Consider the following 20,872-nt stretch of genomic DNA (forward strand, 5'->3'; position numbering starts at 1 on the left):
CTGTCTCCTAATTCTATGTGTCGGTTCGTGACACCCGATCTCCTAATTCTACGTGTCGGTTCGTGACACCCGATCCATTAATTCTACGTGTCGGTTCGTGACACCTGATACCTTAATTCTACGTGGCGGTTCGTGACACCCGCTCCATTAATCTCATTCTATTAATTCATCAAGCCTTCTCTCATACTAAGGCATCATCAATCTCAATACTTTAGTTCATCAAGCCTTCTTTCATATAAGGCATCATCATTAACAAAGAGGTTTTTCAAGATTTTGGATTCAATAGCCTCATCATGCTTATTTTATCACAATTACATAATCACATTCATGCAAGCATACAATTAAGCATATAGAAGGGTTTACAACACTACCCAATACATATCATTCGCTATTAAGAGTTTACTACGATAGCATAAAAACCATAACCTACCTCCACCGAAGATTCGTGATCAAGCAAGCAATTTCCCAAGATCTTTGCTTTCTTCTCGTTTCTCCTCTTTCTCGTTCGATCCTCTCTCTCTCTCTCTCTTTGTTATTTCTATTTTTCTTATTCAAACCTTCTTTCTTTTACCCTAATTAGCATATAATTAAATATAAAAGATGGCAATAGTAACCCACTAATTAACTCAAGGTTACCTCTTTTAACCCCAATGAAATTGAGTTATTAATACTAAACCACTAACTTTATAATTAAAGTAGGAATAGTCCAAAACGCCCCTTAAATTACTTAACAGAAATCCGACCCAGTCAGGGTTTACGCAGCCTGTGACGGTCCGTCGTGCCTGCGACGGTTCGTCTTGCTGCTCCGTCACAGAGTTCAGAGACTCCATTCCATTAAAGGGTCTGTGACGGTCCGTCGTGCCCACGACGGTCCGTTCTGCCATTCCGTTACGAAGTTCAGAGAGTCGATTTCAGTACCCAATTTTCAAAATTCTAAGTATTTTGGAACGAGACACCCTCGACGGTCCGTCGTGCCTACGACGGTCCGTCGTGGGGTCCGTTGACCAAGACAGCTTTTCCATAATTAAAATTTGCTGCTCAAAACGACTAAACAGGTCGTTACACTTTATGTTTTTCACATAGTTGTGCAAATCATTGTTTTAAGAATTTCATTCTACCTCCTAAAGTATCTGTTAATTCTGCTTCATTCCAACTTTTTATTATTTTTGAACTAAAAGGTTCTGGTAATTTTGTAAATTATAATTTTCTTGTTTCCTTACTTCTTCCATGTTATATGTTCCTTTATAATAATATTCTCTAAATGCACATGTATATTCATCTATATAACACATATTACATATTGTCAATTTTGTCATTAAATTTCTATTTATAACTTTTTCTTTATTTTGTTGTTCTACTTCTGTTGTCATACTACTAAATTCATTTCTTATAGCTATTTCGTATTTATTTAATATTTTCATAGATGTTGTAGCTGTTTCTCTATTAAATTTTTTATTATTTCTTAAGGTCTTTATACTTTCTTCCGTTAAATTTTGTAACCATAATTTTACTGTTCCTATAAGTATTCTTTCCATATATCCTGGTGTTTCTGTCATTCCTATTTTATTATCTATTAATTGTTTTGATATATATCCCATCCATAATTGAATTATTTTATTTATATCTGCTACACAGTCTAAATCTAAAAAATTATGTTGTTCAGTTGTTGGTTTAGGTGTCCATTTATTTAATCTTTTGTCCCATAAAATTTTTTCCCTACCATATTTTTCATAACTTACATTATAATATGTTGGATTTAAGTATTTTGGATTTTTTATTCCTGATGTACTAGGTTTTCATTCTTGTCTATATCTCCCGTATTTATTTCTACATTTTTTATATTATCTATATCGTCTAAAAGTTCTGTATATGTTTCACTTATCTCTTAGTGTTGTTCTTCTAAATCATCGTTGATATCATCAATTCTTACTTCTGTCATACTAGTTAGATTATCTTGATTACTTTCTTCTAATTTATCTTCTAATTTCAATCTTTCTTTAAATTTGTTTATCACGTTTGCTAAGTTTCTTTTTTTATTCTTTTTCTTTTTTTTTATTTCACACATTTCATTCAACATTGTTAATTCTTTTTCCAATTCTAAAATTTCTTTTTTTTACTTCTTTTATTTGTTGTTGTCACGACCCAAAAATGGGTGTGATGGCACTCGTCTTATCCCACCAAGGCAAGTCAGCCTAAAACCTAATATCTAACAAAGTGCGAAAGTAAATGACAATTCAACAGCAATTCTTATTATGAAACCAAGTCATATTAATCCAATCCCCAAAATTAGGTTGTCACGTACAAGCCTCTAATGTAAGTATTAGAATTGAAATAAAAGAGAAGTCTAAAATGAAGTTGTCTTTCAAGTAAAAATAAAGTCCTAAACTGGAGTAGGAAAGTTCGCTGACATGACGAGCAGCAACCTCACAACCCTCCACAAGATGCCTCAGAATTGAAAAGAATGACAGGTATCATGAAGACCGGGGCTCGTAACCTACAAAAAGTTGTAGAAGCAAGAGGTGAGTACCAAACCACACAATACCCAACAAGCATACCTCTAAACATAAGTTAAGTGAACAAAATACGGGTACTCCTTACACCCTATCTAAACCTCCACGCTACAACCTAACAGTTTACAGTTTACCAAACACACAACTTAATAACCACACTCTATCAGTTTACACATTCTCAATAACAATTCAATATTCAACAGTCAAAAGCTTCAAAGAGAACACTCACAAGATCAGCAAAACACGTGTTCAAGTTCATCAATAATAAAATGTGCAATGCCATGAGATGCAATGTCAAATATAGTGATGCATGTCTTTCTTAATGAAACACACCAGCTGTCTTTCAGTACGCAACCCATGGGGGACATATCTATCCATGCATCTGTCGCGGCGCACGACACGATCCTCGATAATAGTAACCTTCATGGCGCGCGATACGTAGGATATAATATCCATCACGGCGCGCGATACGACCCTCGTAATGGTACATTCTCTTACGACAACCATGTCTCAGATACAATGCAAATGACATGCTCAAATGAAAATGAAGAGATAACCATTTTGATAACAAAGCGCAATTTACTACAAGGAATGCAACACCAAAAAATAAGCAACAAGTCTCCAAGTCATTCTCAATACCACACAAGAAAATACACGAATTTCATACGCTTAACAAGGGTTTAGAAATCCACTTGACTTAACCACTCGAATAATCACTATGGGACTTGAGCCTTCCCTTTCCGTTGAGCTTCCAAATCGATGCAATCTACGCAAGTATATATATTCACAATAACGTTTCAGAACTAACAACACTCACACTTTTGTGTGTTTAATCTTGACCTAAAAATCACCCCAAATTAATAATCAAGTTTGTAATTCTTGATGCCACCTAACATTTTAGCTATTATATTTTCCAAGTCCCAAGTCTAAGGTTTAGTCCCTCTTTTTTTTTTTAATACCAACTCTAATAATTCACCAACAATTAGTTATCTATCTTAGTATAACAAAATTAAATTATAATATGCTAACAATAGTAAGGATATTTCTATAAATTTACTCTTCAATACTTCCATCTAGTCAAAGGCTTAATAAGTAGAGGTCACTATCCTGATACATTCTCAACTTTACAAAATACAAATTTTTACATATATTTTGCTTTCCAATCACTTCCAACAGCCCAATTGAACAATATCATATTTTATAATGTGAACAATAAGAAAAGAAAAATAAATAAAAGAAAAGAAAATATTAAAATTGATGATTTTATGAAATGATTTTTTTTTTGCAGATTTAATAATCTACATCCAAATTTTCCAATCATATAGATATTAGATCATATCCTGGCAATCATTGCCAATGATTAGGTTATTATTATTATTTTAATTTTCTTTTTTTTTACAACCATCAAAAATATTATAAAATAATTAAAATTTTAAAGGTTGGTTAATTCTCTTTCTTCCTACCATACATTCTTATATATATACATATGTGTGCAACAATTAAGGAAGCCTTGAGCAATTAATGCAGGGAGAAGAAATTACCTGGAGCAGTTCAAAGCCGCAATGCCAAAAACCCTTCGCCCTTTTCTTCTTTTCCTTCATATTATTATTTTTTTCTAAATTAATTATGTAATAAAAGTGATAAATTTTACTCACTTATTTTAATATATGATGGACAAATGGTACAGGATCTTAAATAAATTATCACATTAGCCCACTAACTATCTATTAATTCATTATCTATTACCACCGATCCATTAATTAATCCAACTTAAGCAAATATTCAAAATTTCTAAAAATGACTTTCCGGGTTATTACATTATCCACCACTAAAATCATGTTCGTCCTCGAACATAAAGTAAAATAAAGAACCCGATGCTTCAAAAAGTTGAGGATATCTGGCACGCATGTCATATTGTGTCTCCCAAGTTGCCTCTCCCGCAGATCGGTGCTTTCATTGCACATTCACTGAAGCAATCTCGTTGGTCCTAAGCTTGCGAACCTGCCTATCCAAAATAGCTATAGGCTGATCCTCAAATGTCAAGTCTGGACTTAACTCCACAGAGTCAAGTGAAAGCACATGAGATTCATCCGGAATATACTTCCGAAGCATAGAGACATGGAAAACAGTATGAACTGCCGACAAACTAGGTGACAAGGCCAAGTTATAGTCCACCTCTCCCACTCGACTTAAAATCTCAAAAGTTCCAATGAACCCAGGGCTAAGCTTTCCCTTCTTTCCAAACCTCATCACACCCTTCATGGGTGATACTCGGAGCCAAACATGACCACCCTCCATAAACACCAAGGCTCTAACTCTCCGGTCTCCATAACTCTTCTGTCGACTCTGACTGTCAATAATCTATACTAAATCATACATACTTGCTCCATAGTATTCTAAGCAAGTCTGTATCCAAAGAGTCCATCTTCGCCGAATCAAACCAACCAATCGGAGACCTACACTGTCTTCCATTCAACACCTCAAATGGGCCATCTGGATGCTAGAGTGATAACTTTTATTATAGGCAAACTCCGCTAATGGTAAATGTTGATCCCATCTAGCACCAAAATCAATCACACACGCTCGAAGCATATCTCTAATACCTAAATGGTCCGCTCAGATTGACCATCTGTCTAAGGGTGAAATGACGTACTCATATCTAATTGAGTACCCAGACCATGTTATAATGCCTTCCAAAAATGAGAAGTAAATAGTGAACCCTGATCCGATATGATAGAAATTGGAACTCCATGTAGTCGCACAATCTGACTGATATATAGCTCGGCTAACTTCTCTGCTGTATACTTCAACTGAACCGGAATAAAGTGGGTAGACTTGGTCAGCCTATCAAGAATAACCTAAATTGAGTCATAACCACTCGATGTGGTAGGAAAACCCACAACAAAGTCTATAATAATCCGTTCCCACTTCCAAGTAGGAATGACATCCTTTGAGATACACCCCCGGGCCGCTGGTGCTCACACTTGACCTGCTGGCAAGTTAAACATCTCGAAACAACGTCTGTAATATCTCTCTTCATTCCACACCACCAGTAATGCTGAGTCAAATCATGATACATCTTCGCCGATCCCGGATGGATGGAATACCAAGAACAATGGGCCTCCTCAAGGATCAATCTAATCAAATCGCCTCTCTTGCGCACACAAATCCTGCCTCCGATCCTCAAGACACCATCAGAATCAAGGACAGCCTCCTTAGCTTCCCCTCTTAATACTTTGTCTTGAATGAGACATAACTTTTCATCATTAAACTGGTATGCATGGATCTGCTCGACTAAAGAAGATCGATCCTCAATAAAAGCAATCATCCCATCACTCTCCTCTGAGATCTACAATCGGACAAGACTGTTAGCTAATAATTGAACATTTCTAGCCAACAGTCTCTCCTCAATACTAATAGATGCAAGACTCCCCATGCTATGAGTCTTCCTACTCAAAGCATCGGCCACAACATTGGCCTTCCCCAGATGATACAGAATGGTAAAATCATAGTCCTTCAGCAACTCAAGCCATCTCCGCTGCCTCAAGTTCAAATCTCTCTGACTAAAAATATACTGAAGACTCCGATGGTTAGTGAAGATCTCACAATGCACTCCATACAAATAATGACGCCATAACTTAAGTACAAATACCACACCCTCCAACTCGAGATCATGAGTAGGGTAGTTCTTCTCAGGGGACATCAATTGCCTAGAAGCATAAGCAATCACTTTCCCCTTCTACATCAACACACCACCCAATCCAACTCCTGAAGCATCACAATACATTCTAAAGTCTACACCCTCTACAGGTAGAGTCAACATGGGAGCTGAAGTCAAAAAAGTCTTGAGTTTTTGAAAGCTCTGCTCACACTCATCAGACCACTGAAAATGCACATCCAGTCGAGTCAATCTATGTCACGACCCAAATCCGGGCAGCGACTGGCACCCACACTTACCCTCCTATCTGAGCAAACCAACCAATATAAACCTTAACATTTCAATGTAATATCAACATAAAGTAATGCGGAAGACTTAAACTCATTAATAAAATCAATAACTATTATTATTCCCAAAATATGGAAGTCATCATCACAAGAACATCTATGATCAATTACTAACTAAGAGTATTCTAAAAGCTAAAACAAGTAAAAGCTAGTCCATGCCGGAAGTTCAAGGCATCAAGACTTGAAGAAGAAGATCCAGTCCAAGCTAAAAGCAATAGCTCACCCTGAATTTCCGATGTAGTAAGACTGGCTTGAATTACTGTTGAGTCGAAGATGACGGCACGTTTGCTGCACTCCACAAATAAATAAGAAGAAAACAATAAAAGTAGGGGTCAGTACAAAACACGGGTACTGAGTAGATATCATCGGCCATCTCAAAATAGAAAACAGTATGTATTAAGCAATAACCTAAAATCAACTAATATCCTTAGCATGCAGCATTTACAGTTACCATGACCCTTGGTTACAACACCAAGCACATCAATGAGGACTCACACCTTCTCATCAAACTCATTTGGGAATTCAGTTCATCAGATTTAATATATTAACATATTTCAAGATTCATTATCTTTATTCCCCTCATGTCGGTACGTGACACTCCGCTCCTCAATATACTATCCTGGTGTCGGAACCTGACACTCCGATCCTCATTCTATCCTGGTACCGGAACGTGGCACCCGATCCATAATTCTATCCTGGTGTCGGAACGTGACACCCGATCCTCATATACTATCCTGGTACCGGAACGTGGCACCCGATCCATAATTCTATCCTTGTGTCGGAACGTGACACCCGATCCTCATAAACTATCCTGGTACCGGAACGTGGCACCCGATCCATATTCTATCCTTGCGTCGGAACGTGACACCCGATCCTCATATACTATCCTGGTACCGGAACGTGGCACTTGATCCCCTAATCTCACTATTTTCGTTCATCGAGCCTTCTTTTATACCAAGGCATCATCATTAACAAAGTAGATTAGGGTTTCTTTTCAAGATTTGGGATTCAATAGCTTCATCATGCTTATTTATTCATAATTACATAATCACATCATTCATGCAAGCAAACAATTAAGCATATAGAAGGGTTTACAATACTACTAACACATATCATTCACTATTAAGAGTTTACTACGACTAGCATGAAAACCATAACCTACCTCCAACGAAGAATTGAAATCAAGCAAGTTAATCCTCAAAGCTTGGTGCTTTCCTCTTCTCTCGATCGGTTCTCTCTCTCCCTTCTTGTTCTTTCTGTTTTCTTATTCAAACCCTCTTTCTTTTACCCTAATTAGTATATAATTAACAATAAAAGATGGCAATAATACCCCACGAATTAACTTAAGGGTACCTCTTTTAACCCCCAAGAATTTGAGTTATTAATATAAACCCACGAAATATATAATTATAGCAGGAATAGTCCAGAACGCCCCCTTAAAACTTAACCAGAAAGCAGACTCCAACTGGGATTATGTAAACTGTGACGGGCCGTCCTGCCACTCTGTTACGAAGTTTAGAGAGTCGATTTTCAGTACCCAATTTCAGATTTTCTAAGTGTTTTGAAACGAGACTCTGCGATGGTCCATCGTGCCCTTGACGGTCCGTCGTGGGGTCCGTCGCTTCTGCCAGTTTTTCCAGAATTGAAGTCTGTTGCTCAAAACGACTAAAGAGGTCGTTACAATAGATACCAATTTACCCATCATTCGTCCCCGAACGATCACAAGAAGGAAAGCAAGGGAGAAAAGGAGTACCTGAATCTGTAAGCAGATGTGGGTATCTTTCTTGCATATCTTCCTCCTTCTCCCAAGTGGCTTCTTCAACCGGTCGATTCTTCCATTTCACCTTGATGGATGCAATCTCTCTTGACCTCAATTTGCGAACTTCTCTATCTAGAATAGCAACAGGATCCTCCTCATAAGACAAGTTCTCATCAAGCAAAACTGAATCCCAACGGATAATGTAGTTTCCATCCCCATGGTATCTTTTCAACATCGACACATGGAATACCGGATGTACTCCGGACAGCCCTGGAGGCAACGCTAACTCATAAGCCACCTCTCCTACTCGCTTAAGTACTTCAAATGGTCCAATGTACCTTCGACTTAGTTTACCCCTTTTACCAAACCGCATCACCCCTTTCATTGGTGAATCTTTCAACAAGACTTGTTCACCCTCCATGAACTCTAAGTCTCTAACCTTTCGATCTGCATATTCTTTTTGTCTACTTTGCGCCGCTAGAAGCTTTTCTTGAATAGACTTCACTTTCTCTATCGAATCCCTCAAAAGGTCAGTACCCCAAGGCCTAACCTCAAATGCATCAAACCAACCAATGGGAGACCTACATCTCCTACCATACAATGCTTCAAATGGAGCCATATCAATGCTTGAGTGATAGCTATTATTGTATGAAAACTCCGCTAAGGGTAAGAAGCTATCCCAATGGCCACCAAACTCTATCACACATGCACGAAGCATATCTTCCAACACTTGAATCGTTCTCTCAGACTGACCATCGGTCTGAGGATGGAACGCAGTACTAAGGTCCAACCTAGTACCCAATTCCGCATGCAATGTTTTCCAAAACATAGAAGTAAACTGCGTACCTCTATCTGATATGATGGATAGTGGAACCCCATGCAATCGCACCACTTCCGAGATGTAAAGTTTGGCTAACTTCTCTGCATTGTAAGTCACCTTGACCGGAATGAAGTGAGCAGACTTAGTTAACCTATCAACAATTACCCAAATAGAATCAAACTTTCCCAATGTCTTGGGAAGACCAACCACAAAGTCCATTGCAATTCTCTCCCACTTCCATTCAGGAATGGGCATTCTCTGAAGTGTTCCTCCGGGCCTCTGGTTTTCATACTTTACTTGTTGACAGTTTGGACACTTGGCAATAAAGTCAACAATATCACGCTTCATTCTACTCCACCAAAAGTGTTGCTTTAGGTCACGATACATCTTGGTTGCACCCGGATGTATAGAATACCTTGAACTATGAGCCTCTGTCAGAATAGTATTGATCAAATCATAGACGCCCCCGCATACCCTTCCCTTGATCCTCAAAACACCTTCCTCATCAATTTGTGCTTCCTTAGCCTCTCCTCACAATACCTTATCTTGAATTCTGCAGTTTCTCATCATCAGACTGTCTTCCCTTAATCTTGTCAAGAAAGGAAGATCTTGCTTCCACAGAAGCCAACAATCCTCCCTTCTCATTTACCTCTAACCTCATCAAGTCGTTAGCCAGAGTCTGAACCTCTCTAGCCAATGGACGTCTAGAGGCTTGCAAGTGAGCTAGACTTCCCATGCTTCCCGCCTTTCTACTTAAAGCATCCGCTACAACATTCGCCTTTCCCGGGTGATACAAAATAGTGATGTCGTAGTCCTTCAGTAGTTCCATCCATCTCCTCTGTCTCAAGTTCAAATCTTTCTGAGTAAAGACATACTAAAGGCTACGATGATCCGTGTAGACCTCACACTTAACCCCATATAAATAGTGTCTCCATTGCTTTAATGCAAACACTACCGCAGCCAATTCCAAATCATGAGTTGGATAGTTACGTGCATGCACTTTTAATTGCCTTGAAGCATAAGCAATCACACTCTTCTCTTGCATTAGTACTACACCCAAACAAGAATAGGATGCATCACAATAAACAATGAAGTTCTTACCCTCTACTGGCAAGGTAAGGATAGATGCGGTAGTCAACAAAGTCTTGAGCTTCTGAAAGCTTTCCTCACATTCGTCCGACCATACAAATGGAACATTCTGCTTAGTCAAGTTCGTCAATTGGGAAGCAATATAAGAGAATCCCTTGACAAATCGGCGGTAGTAGCTAGCTAACCCAATAAAGCTCCTTATTTCTGACACATTAGTAGGTCTTACCCAATTCTTTACTGTCTCAATCTTAGAAGGATCCACCATCACTCCTTCTTTAGAAACCACGTGCCCCAAGAAGGACACTGCATCTAGCCAAAACTCACACTTACAGAACTTGGCATAAAGCTTTTTCTCCCTCAACATTTCCAATACCATTCTCAAATGCTCTTCATGTTCCTTCTTGTTCTTTGAGTATACAAATATATCATCAATAAATACGATCACGAAGAGGTCCAAATATGGCTTAAAAATCCCGTTCATCAAGCTCATGAACGCAGCAGGGGCATTCGTAAGACCAAAAGACATCACTACAAATTCGTAATGCCCATACCTCGTTCGAAAAGCAGTCTTTGGCACATTCGTTTCCCGTATTTTCAATTGATGATAACCGGATCTCAAGTCAATCTTAGAGAAGACACAAGCACCTTGTAACTGATCGAACAAATCATCAATGCGGGGAAGAGGATACTTGTTCTTTATGGTTACCTTGTTTAGTTGTCTGTAGTCTCTACACATTCGAAAACTCCCATCCTTCTTCTTTACAAACAAAAATGGAGAACCCCAAGGAGATGCACTTGGTCTAATAAAGCCTTTGTTTAACAACTCTTGAAGTTGGGCTTTTAACTCTCTTAACTCCGCGGGAGCCATTCTATAAGGGGGTATCGAAATGGGGCGAGTACCCGGTTCAAGGTCAATACAGAAATCAATATCCCTATCTGGTGGCATACTAGGAAGATCTGCAGGGAACACATCCAGAAACTCGCGAACTACCGAAACCGACTCAATCGAAGGTACTTGGGTAGTGTCATCCTTGAGATGTGCCAAGAAATCTAAACACCCTTTACTAACCATTTTCTTAGCATGAAGAAAGGAGATGATACGCACCGGATTGGAAGTGTAGTCACCCTCCCACACTAACGGATCTGTCCCAGGCTTGGCTAACGTCACCATTTTAGCATTACAATCCAAGATCGCAAATTGCGGAGAAAGCTAAGTCATACCCAGAATTACATCAAAATCACCCATTTCTAAAATAACCAAATCTACATAAGTGTTGCTCCCCACAAAGTTCACCAAACAAGACCTATACACCTTTTCAACTACCACAGACTCACCCACCGGAGTAGAAACACGAATAGGCATATCAAGTAATTCATAATGTAAAGTTAGACCATTAGCAAATGAGGAAGATACATAAGAAAATGTGGATCCAGGATCAAACAATAAAGAAGCCATGCAATCACAAACCAAAAGATTACCTGTGATGCCAGCATCAGATGCCTCTGCTTCGGACCGCCCCGGGAAAGCGTAACAATGGGCCCTATCGTTCGTCTGTCCGTTGCCCCTACCTTTTTGTGATGTAGTAGCTCCAGTTTGCCCATCACCTCGGCCGTTTTGGTGACCACCATTTGCTCGACCACCACGTCCTCCAGAATAACGGCCTCTGCCATGACCACCTCTACCTCTAACATTTGGAGGTCTGTAACTCTGTTTTGGACAATATCTCTTAATATGTCCAATCTCCCCACATCCATAGCACTCTCTGGGTTCATGCATAGGTCTCTCAGAGAAGTGTTGACCGGTCGGAGGTGGACCCCCAACTACAGTCTGTAGTGAAGACTGAATTGGTCGGACTGAGTAACTTCCCGAACCCTGTCCTCTAGTGTAAGCACCATTAAACTCACCTCCCTTTCGAAACCTTTTTGATGTCGATGTCGGGGTGAAGTCGTCTGGCTTCACTCCTTCCACTTCTATCACAAAGTCTACCACCTCTTGGAAGGATTTTGCCGTTGCCGCTATCTATAAGGCCGAAATCCGCAATTCTGACCTCAACCCCTTCACAAACCGGCGAATTCGCTCTTGTGGACTGAAACACAGTTGGGTGGCATACCGGGATAATGCACGAAACTTAGCCTCATATGCATTGACCGACATCTTACCTTGCTCTTGGCTCAAGAACTCATCCCTTTTCCTATCCCTCAAAGTTCGGGGGATATACTTCTCCATAAACAAGCTAGAGAATGAGGCCCAAGTCATAGGTGGTGCCTCTGTTGGTTGACACTCAATATGTGACCGCCACCAAATTTTGGCATTCCCTTGAAACTGATAACTCACGAACTCAACACCAAACCATTCTACTATACCCATCTTGTGTAGTAGCACATGACAGTCAACCAGAAAATCATAAGCATCCTCAGATTCCGCACCCTTGAAGACTGGAGGTTTCAATTTCAAGAACTTACTGAAAAGTTCATGCTGATCATTTGTCATTATAGGCCCAGTAGTCAGGCGTGGAAACGTGCCTATTTCCAATGGAACATCCATGCGGGGAGCCATAGTAGCCGCATGTTGTACCTCCGGAGCCTGAGGTGCTGGTGCAGAAAACACTAGGGGTGTGTGGCCCTGATCAGATAACCCGCTAAGATAAGCCAGAACCTGATTGATCATCTCTGGTGTAGGTTGGGGCGGCAATCCCTCATTCTGCACTTGTTCAGTTTCCCCATACTCCCCCTTCTCTTATTACTTCCTCAGTCGGTGGAGGAGTCACTGCCCTAGTATTAGATAGGCTAGGCGCTCGTCCTCTTCCCCTAGAAGACGTCCTCCCATGACCTCTACCATGGCCCCTTGCCGCTGTTCTTCCTCGAGCCACAGCCCCAGTGGCTGGCTCAGTTGTTTCTTGTCTGGCCGGTGTTGGTGTTGGCATAGTCGTTGCTCTAGTTCTAACCATCTGCGAAAGAGAGTCAAGATAGTCAGATACCAATTCGTATCGCCTAGATACCAATTGGACTCAAGTAGTAGCACGAAAGAAAGAATGAAAGAGTGAAATTTTCCTAAAGTCTTATAGCCTCTCAAGGAAAAGTAAAGGCGTCCCCCTACCGTTCCTTAAGACTCTACAAGACCTGTTCTTGGGTGATGAGACCAACGAACCAAATACTCTAATACCAAGTTTGTCACGACCCAAATCCGGGCCGCGACTCGCACCCACACTTACCCTCCTATGTGAGCGAACCAACCAATCTAAACTTTAACATTTCGATGTAATATCAACATAAAGTAATGCGGAAGACTTAAACTCATTAATAAAATCAATAACAATTATTATTCCCAAAATTTGGAAGTCATCATCACAAGAACATCTATGATCAATTACTAACTAAGAGTATTCTAAAAGCTAAAACAAGTAAAAGCTAGTCCATGCCGGAAGTTCAAGGCATCAAGACTTGAAGAAGAAGATCCAGTCCGAGCTAGAAGCATTAGCTCACCCTGAATTTCCGATGTAGTAAGACTGGCTTGAATTACGGTTGAGTCGAAGATGACGGCACGTTTGCTGCACTCCACAAATAAACAAGAAGAAAACAATAAAAGTAGGGGTCAGTACAAAACACGGGTACTGAGTAGATATCATCGGCCAACTCAAAATAGAAAACAGTATGTATTAAGCAATACCCTAAAATAAACTAATATCCTTAGCATGCAGCATTTACAGTTACCATGACCCTTGGTTACAACACCAAGCACATCAATGTGGACTCACACCTCCTCATCATACTCATTTGGGAATTCAGTTCATTAGATTGAATATATTAACATATTTCAAGATTCATTATCTTTATTCCACTCATGTCGGTACGTGACACTCCGCTCCTCAATATACTATCCTGGTGTCGGAACGTGACACTCCGATCCTCATTCTATCCTGGTACCGGAATGTGGCATCCGATCCATATTTTATCCTGGTGTCGGAACGTGACACCCGATCCTCATATACTATCTTGGTACCAGAACGTGGCACCTGATCCATATTCTATCCTGGTGTCGGAACGTGACACCCGATCCTCATATACTATCCTGGTACCGGAACGTGGCACCCGATCCATAATTCTATCTTGGTGTCGGAACGTGACACCCGATCCTCATATACTATCCTGGTATCGGAACGTGGCACCCGATCCATATTCTATCCTGGTGTCGGAACGTGACACCCGATCCTCATATACTATCCTGGTACAGGAACGTGGCACCCGATCCCCTAATCTCACTACTTTCGTTCATCGAGCCTTCTTTTATACCTAGGCATCATCATTAACTAAGTAGATTAGGGTTTCTTTTCAAGATTTGGGATTCAATAGCTTCATCATGCTTATTTATTCATAATTACATAATCACATCATTCATGCAAGCATACAATTAAGCATATAGAAGGGTTTACAATACTACTAACACATATCATTCACTATTAAGAGTTTACTACGAATAGCATGAAAACCATAACCTACCTCTACCGAAGAATTGAAATCAAGCAAGTTAATCCTCAAAGCTTGGTGCTTTCCTCTTCTCTCGATCGGTTCTTTCTCTCCCTTCTTGTTCTTTCTGTTTTCTTATTCAAACCCTCTTTCTTTTACCCTAATTAGTATATAATTAAGAATAAAAGATGGCAATAATACCCCACGAATAAACTTAAGGGTACCTCTTTTAACCCCCAAGAATTTGAGTCATTAATATAAACCCACGAAATATATAATTATAGCAGGAATAGTCCAAAACGCCCCCTTAAAACTTAACCAGAAAGCAGACTCCAACTGGGATTATGCAAACTGTGACGGGCCATCGCGCCTGCGACGGTCCGTCTTGCTGTCCGTCGCATAGTTCAAAAACTTGATTTTGGGTGAATGGCCTTTGACGGTCCGTCACACCTGTGACGGTCTGTCCTGCCACTCCGTTACGAAGTTCAGAGAGTCGATTTTCAGTACCAAATTTCAGATTTTCTAAGTGTTTTGAAACGAGACCCTGCGACGGTCCGTCGTGGGGTCCGTCGCTTCTGCCAGTTTTTCCAGAATTGAAGTCTGTTGCTCAAAACGACTAAACAGGTCGTTACAATCTAGTTAATGGAGCTGCAATACTAGAGAAACTTTGAACAAATCGTCGATAGTAGCTGTACCGACCATTTTCGGTCGTTTTGAGCACTAGAACTTTTGATGTCTGAAAATACTTTCCTATAGATTAAAATGGGTGTTTTGGACTATTCATAATTATAATTATTAAATTAGTGCGTAATTTTAATATTCTATTTAGTTGGTGGTTAAACTGGTTAATAGTAAAATAAATAGTGGGTCATTTTCACCACTCCTATAATGAGTCATATAATAATTAGGAGGAAATATTATGAAAAGGGGAAATAAGGGTTTAGCATTGAAAACCTTATATGCAGCAGTTAAGAAACAATTATCTCATCAGGTAATCAAAATTTTACTTGGATATTGGTTAAACGTGCATGGTCATATTATTGTTATATAGTGTAATATTACTATAGTATTAGAATTAGAAGAGATATTGAAAAGGACGAGGTTATAACGGTGGTAGTGTTATGATTATTATTATTATATAATTATGGCATGATAGAAATCTAGAATGGATAGTTGTATTACGTTGTTGGAGGAAAATTTGTCTCCCTGGGTTAATTTCCAGTGAGATTATTTTGAATGAGAAGGAAATTTGCCTTACAAATCATGGTAAGATGGGTCACATATATTTTCTAAATAATAATTGAATTGACGTGGCTATTCCTCCCTGTTCTCACGTGAAAGTTAATGGAAAATAAACTAAGGTTAGGTTTGCCTTGTGTTAGTAGCTGGATCGAAGAAACTGCAAGAAAATAATTGAATTTCATTTTTAAGAATTGGAATATAAAAGGGTGGGTATATTGTGAAGTGTTCGCTGCCACAGGCTCCTTAACCAGTGGCTTTAACTTTTAAAAATTGCAATGTTGTTATTGTATTATAAACTATATTTTGATATATTGAGATAGGTAATTAAATATAAGGTGTAGTATATTATATGAATTACATTAAAGTTGTGCTAATGAGAGTAAATAGAACTTACCCTTAAGTTTAATCTTTAGGAAATTGATTATAGAATTAGGTGAATGGATGGGTATAGCTAGACACAGAATAATCGGAGTGTTTATGGTCTTTTTAACTTACACCTTATGTATTTATATACTTAATAGATTTGAAGGGTTCAGAGGCAATAAGGAAAGGAAAGGAATTGGAGAAGTTGTTGTTTGACTTTGGTTCTTCGGTGGAGGTAGGTTATGTTGTATTTTATTCTTTGTTCTTTTGTGGAGTGTAGCAAGTATACCATTTACTTCGACTCGCTCTCAGCTTTAGTCAGTCTCCAGCACATTAGATTTCAGGGTGAGCTATTATTTTTAGCTCGTGCTGGATTCCCTCATTCACGTCTTAATGTCTTTGAATTTCAGACATGGGCCATCTTTTTACTTATTTTGGTTTCTTAAATACTCTTAGACTTGGTAATTTGAGGATACATGTTCTTGATGTGATGACTTCCTGATTTTGGGGATAATAAGTGTTAAACTTTAGAAGTTTATTTAATTGGTTACATTAATAAGTTTTGGATCTTCCGCATTATTTTTGTTATTCATAGTTAAACTATTGGTAAATGTTGGAGTTTAAATTTGTTGGTTCGCTCACCTAGTAGGTTATGTGTGGGTGCTACTCATGACTCGTTTTGGGTCGTGACAAATGGTTGATTTTGATGTAATTTTAGGTATGACCTGGCTTTCTCTAAATTTTGCTATCTTAGATTGTAATGCTAAAACATTGACATTGTCCATGCCTGGGACAGATCCGCTAGTGTGGGAGGGTGACTATATTTCCACTGCAGTTCATATTATCTCTTTTCTTCGTGCTAAGAGGATGGTGAGTAAGGGTTGTTTAGCTTTCTTGGCACATCTCAGGGATGATACTTCTAAAGTACCTTCGATCGAGTCTGTTTTGATAGTCCGTGAGTTTCTGGATTTTTTTCCTGCAGACCTTCCTGGAATGCCACCGGATAGTGATATTGATTTTTGTATTGATCTGGAGCCAGGTACTTGCCCCATTTCCATTCCCCCTTATAGAATGGCTCCAGCCGGGATAAGGGAGTTAAAGGCCCAACTTTAGGATTTGTTAGGTAAAGGTTTTATAAGACCAAGTGCATCCCGTTGGGGTGTTCCTGTTTTATTTGTGAAGAAGAAAGATGGAAGTTTTCGGATGTGCATAGACTACAGGAAGCTGAATAAGGTAACTATTAAGAACAAGTATCCCATTCGTCGAATTGATTATTTGTTCGATCAGTTACAAGGTGCTGGTGTCTTCTCCAAAATTAATTTGAGATCCGGTTATCATCAATTGAAAATACGGGCAACAGGTGTGCCAAAGACTGTTTTTTGAACTAGGTATGGGCATTATGAATTCTTAGTAATATCTTTTGGGCTTACGAATGCCCCTGCTGCTTTCATGGGCCTGATGAACGGGATTTTTAAGCCATATATGGACCTCTTTCTTATTGTATTTATTGATGATATACTGATATACTTAAAGAGCAGGAAAGAACATGAGGAGCATTTAAGAATTGTATTGGAGTTGTTAAGGGAGAAAAGACTTTATGCCAAATTCTCCAAGTGTGAGTTTTGGCTCGATTTAGTGTCCTTCTTTGGGCACGTTGTTTCTAAGGATGGAGTGATGGTGGATCCTTTTAAGATTAAAGTAGTGAAGAGATGGGTAAGACCTACTAATGTTTCAGAGATAAGGAGCTTTGTTGGTTTAGCTAGCTATTACCGTCGATTCGTCAAGGGATTTTCTTCTATTGCTTTGCAGCTGACAAATTTGACTAAGCAGAATGTTCCATTTGTATGGTTGGATGAATGTAAAGAAAGCTTCCAAAAACATAAGACCTTGTTGACTACTGCGCCAATTCTTACATTGTTAGTGGAAGGTAAGAATTTTATTGTTTATTGTGATACATCTTATTCTGGTTTAGGTGCAGTGCTAATGCAGGAGAGGAATGTAATTGCTTATGCTTCGAGGCAATTGAAAATGCATGAACGTAACTATCTGACCCATGATTTGGAGTTGGCTGCAGTTGTATTTGCATTGAAGTACTACAGGCATTACCTATATGGGGTCAAGTGTGAAATTTACATAGATCATCATAGTCTACAATATGTCTTTACTCAGAAGGATTTAAATTTGAGGCAGAGAAGGTGGGTGGAATTATTGAAAGATTATGATATTACTATCTTATATCACCCTGGAAAAGCTAATGTTGTGGCAGATGCCTTAAGTAGAATAACAGGGAGCATGGATAGTTTAGCCCACTTACAGGTTTCTAGACGCCCATCGTCTAGAGAGGTTCAGACTTTGGCTAATGACTTTATGAGGCTGGAATTACTAGAGAAAGGGGGATTTTTGGCCTCTATGGAGACAAGATCTTCCTTTCTTGACAAGATTAAGGGAAAGAAGTTTGCTGATGAGAAGGTGAGTCGAATTCGAGATATGGTATTGTAAGGAGAGGCTAAAGAGGCAATAATTGATGAGAAAGGCGTCTTGAGAATTAAGGGAAGAGTATGTGTGCCTCGTGTTGATGATTTGACTCACAGTATTCTTAAAGAGGCTCATAGTTCGAGGTATTCTATACATCCTGGTGCAACCAAGATGCATCGTGATCTAAGGCAACATTATTGGTGGAGTAAAATGAAGTGTGACGTTGTGGATTTTGTTGCCTAATGCCCAAATTGTCAGCAGGTAATGTATGAACACCTAAGGCCTGGAGGGACACTTCAGAGAATGCCCATTCGTGAATGGAAGTGGGAAAGATTGCAATGGATTTCGTAGTTGGTTTTTCAAAGACATTGGGTTAGTTTGATTCTATTTGGGTAATTGTTGACAGGTTAACTGAGTCTGCTCACTTCATTCCGGTCAAGATGACTTACAATGCAGAGAAGTTATCCAAGCTCTATATCTCGGAAATTGTTTGATTGCATGGAGTTCCACTTTCCATCATATCAGATAAAGGTACGCAATTTACTTCTAAGTTTTGGAGGACCCTACATGTTGAATAGGTACTAGATTAGATCTTAGTAATGCATTACACCCTCGGACTAATGGGCAGTCTGAGTGAACAATTCAAGTGTTGGAGGACATGCTTCGTGCATGTGTGATAGAGTTTGGTGGTCATTGGGATAAATTTTTACCTTTAGCAGAGTTTTCATACAACAATAGCTATCACTCAAGTATTGGTATGGCGTCATTTGAGGCATTGTATGGGAGGAGATGTAGGTCCCCCATTGGTTGGTTTGATGCATTTGAGGTTAGAACTTGGGGTACTGATGTTTTGAGGGAATCATTAGAGGAAGTGAAATTTATTCAAGAAAATCTTTTAGAAGCTCAGAGTAGGCAAAAGGAATATGCAGATCGAAAGGTTAGGGACTTCGATTTTATGGAGGGTGAACAAGTCTTGCTGAAGGTTTCACCCATGAAAGGTGTGATGTGGTTTGGTAAGCGAGGTAAGCTTAGTCCGAGGTATATTGGTCCATTTGAAGTTCTGTAGCACGTGGGGGAGGTGGCCTATGAATTGACATTGCCTCCAGGGTTGTCAGGAATGCACCTGGTATTTCAAGTGTCTATGCAGAAAAAATACCATGGTGATGGAAAATATATTATTCATTGGGATTCAATTCTTCTTGATGAGAATCTGTCTTATGAAGAAGAGCATATTGCTATTCTAGATAGGGAGGTCCGCAAATTGAGATCAAAAGATATTGCTTCTATCAAGGTTCAATGGAAGAATCGGCAAGTTGAAGAGTCCACTTGGGAGAGTGAGGCTGATATGCATATAAGATATCCACATCTTTTTACCGATTCAGGTACTCTTTCTCGCCCTCATCCTTCTTTTGATCGTTCGAGGATGAACGATGGGTAAATTTGTATCTATTGTAACGAACATTTTCGATCGTTTTGAGCACTAGAACTTTTTATGTCTGAAAATACTTTCCTATAGATTTAAATGGGTGATTTGGAATATTCATAATTATAATTATTAATTTAGTGGGGTAATTTTCATAATCTATTTACTTGGTGGAAAAAGAGGTTAATAGTAAAATAAATAGTTGGTAACTTTCACCACTCTTATAATAAGTCAGTCATATAATAATTAGGAGGAAATATTCTGAAAAGGGGAAATAAGGGTTTAGCGTTGAAAACCTTATCTACAGTGAAGAAACAATTATCTCATCAGGTAATCAAAATTTTACTTAGATATTGGTTATATGTGCATGGTCATATTTATTATATAATGTAATATTACTATAGTATTGGAATTAGAAGAGATATTTGAAAGGACGAGGTTATAACGGTGGTAGTGTTATGATTATTATTATATAAGTATCGCATGATACGAATCTAGAATAGATAGTGGTATTAGGTTGTTGGAGGAAAATTTGTCTCCCTGGGTAAATTTCCAGTGAGATTATTTTGAATGAGAAGGAAATTTGCCTTACAAATCATGGTAAGATGGGTCACATATATTTTTTAAATAATAATTGAATTGACGTGGATATTCCTCCATTTTCTCATGTGAAATTTAATGGAAAATAAGCTAAGGTTTGGTTCGCCTTGTGTTAGTAGATA

The 20,872-nt window shown here is 38.9% G+C and overlaps 1 protein-coding gene across 1 annotated transcript; it reads right to left on the reverse strand.

Annotated features, from left to right (window-relative positions):
• Window positions 1-4,463: 4,463 nt before the first annotated feature.
• LOC138349255 (uncharacterized) lies at window positions 4,464-11,812 on the reverse strand. The gene is made up of 5 exons (XM_069299572.1): window positions 11,663-11,812; window positions 6,163-6,249; window positions 5,470-5,859; window positions 5,182-5,354; window positions 4,464-4,860 (listed from the first exon to the last, which is right to left on the reverse strand). The coding sequence occupies exons 1-5, from the start codon at window positions 11,810-11,812 to the stop codon at window positions 4,464-4,466; spliced, it is 1,197 nt and encodes a 398-aa protein (XP_069155673.1).
• Between the last annotated feature and the right edge of the window lie 9,060 nt (window positions 11,813-20,872).

Source organism: Solanum lycopersicum, chromosome 6 (genome assembly GCF_036512215.1).
Source record: "Solanum lycopersicum chromosome 6, SLM_r2.1".
Taxonomy (NCBI): domain Eukaryota; kingdom Viridiplantae; phylum Streptophyta; class Magnoliopsida; order Solanales; family Solanaceae; genus Solanum; species Solanum lycopersicum.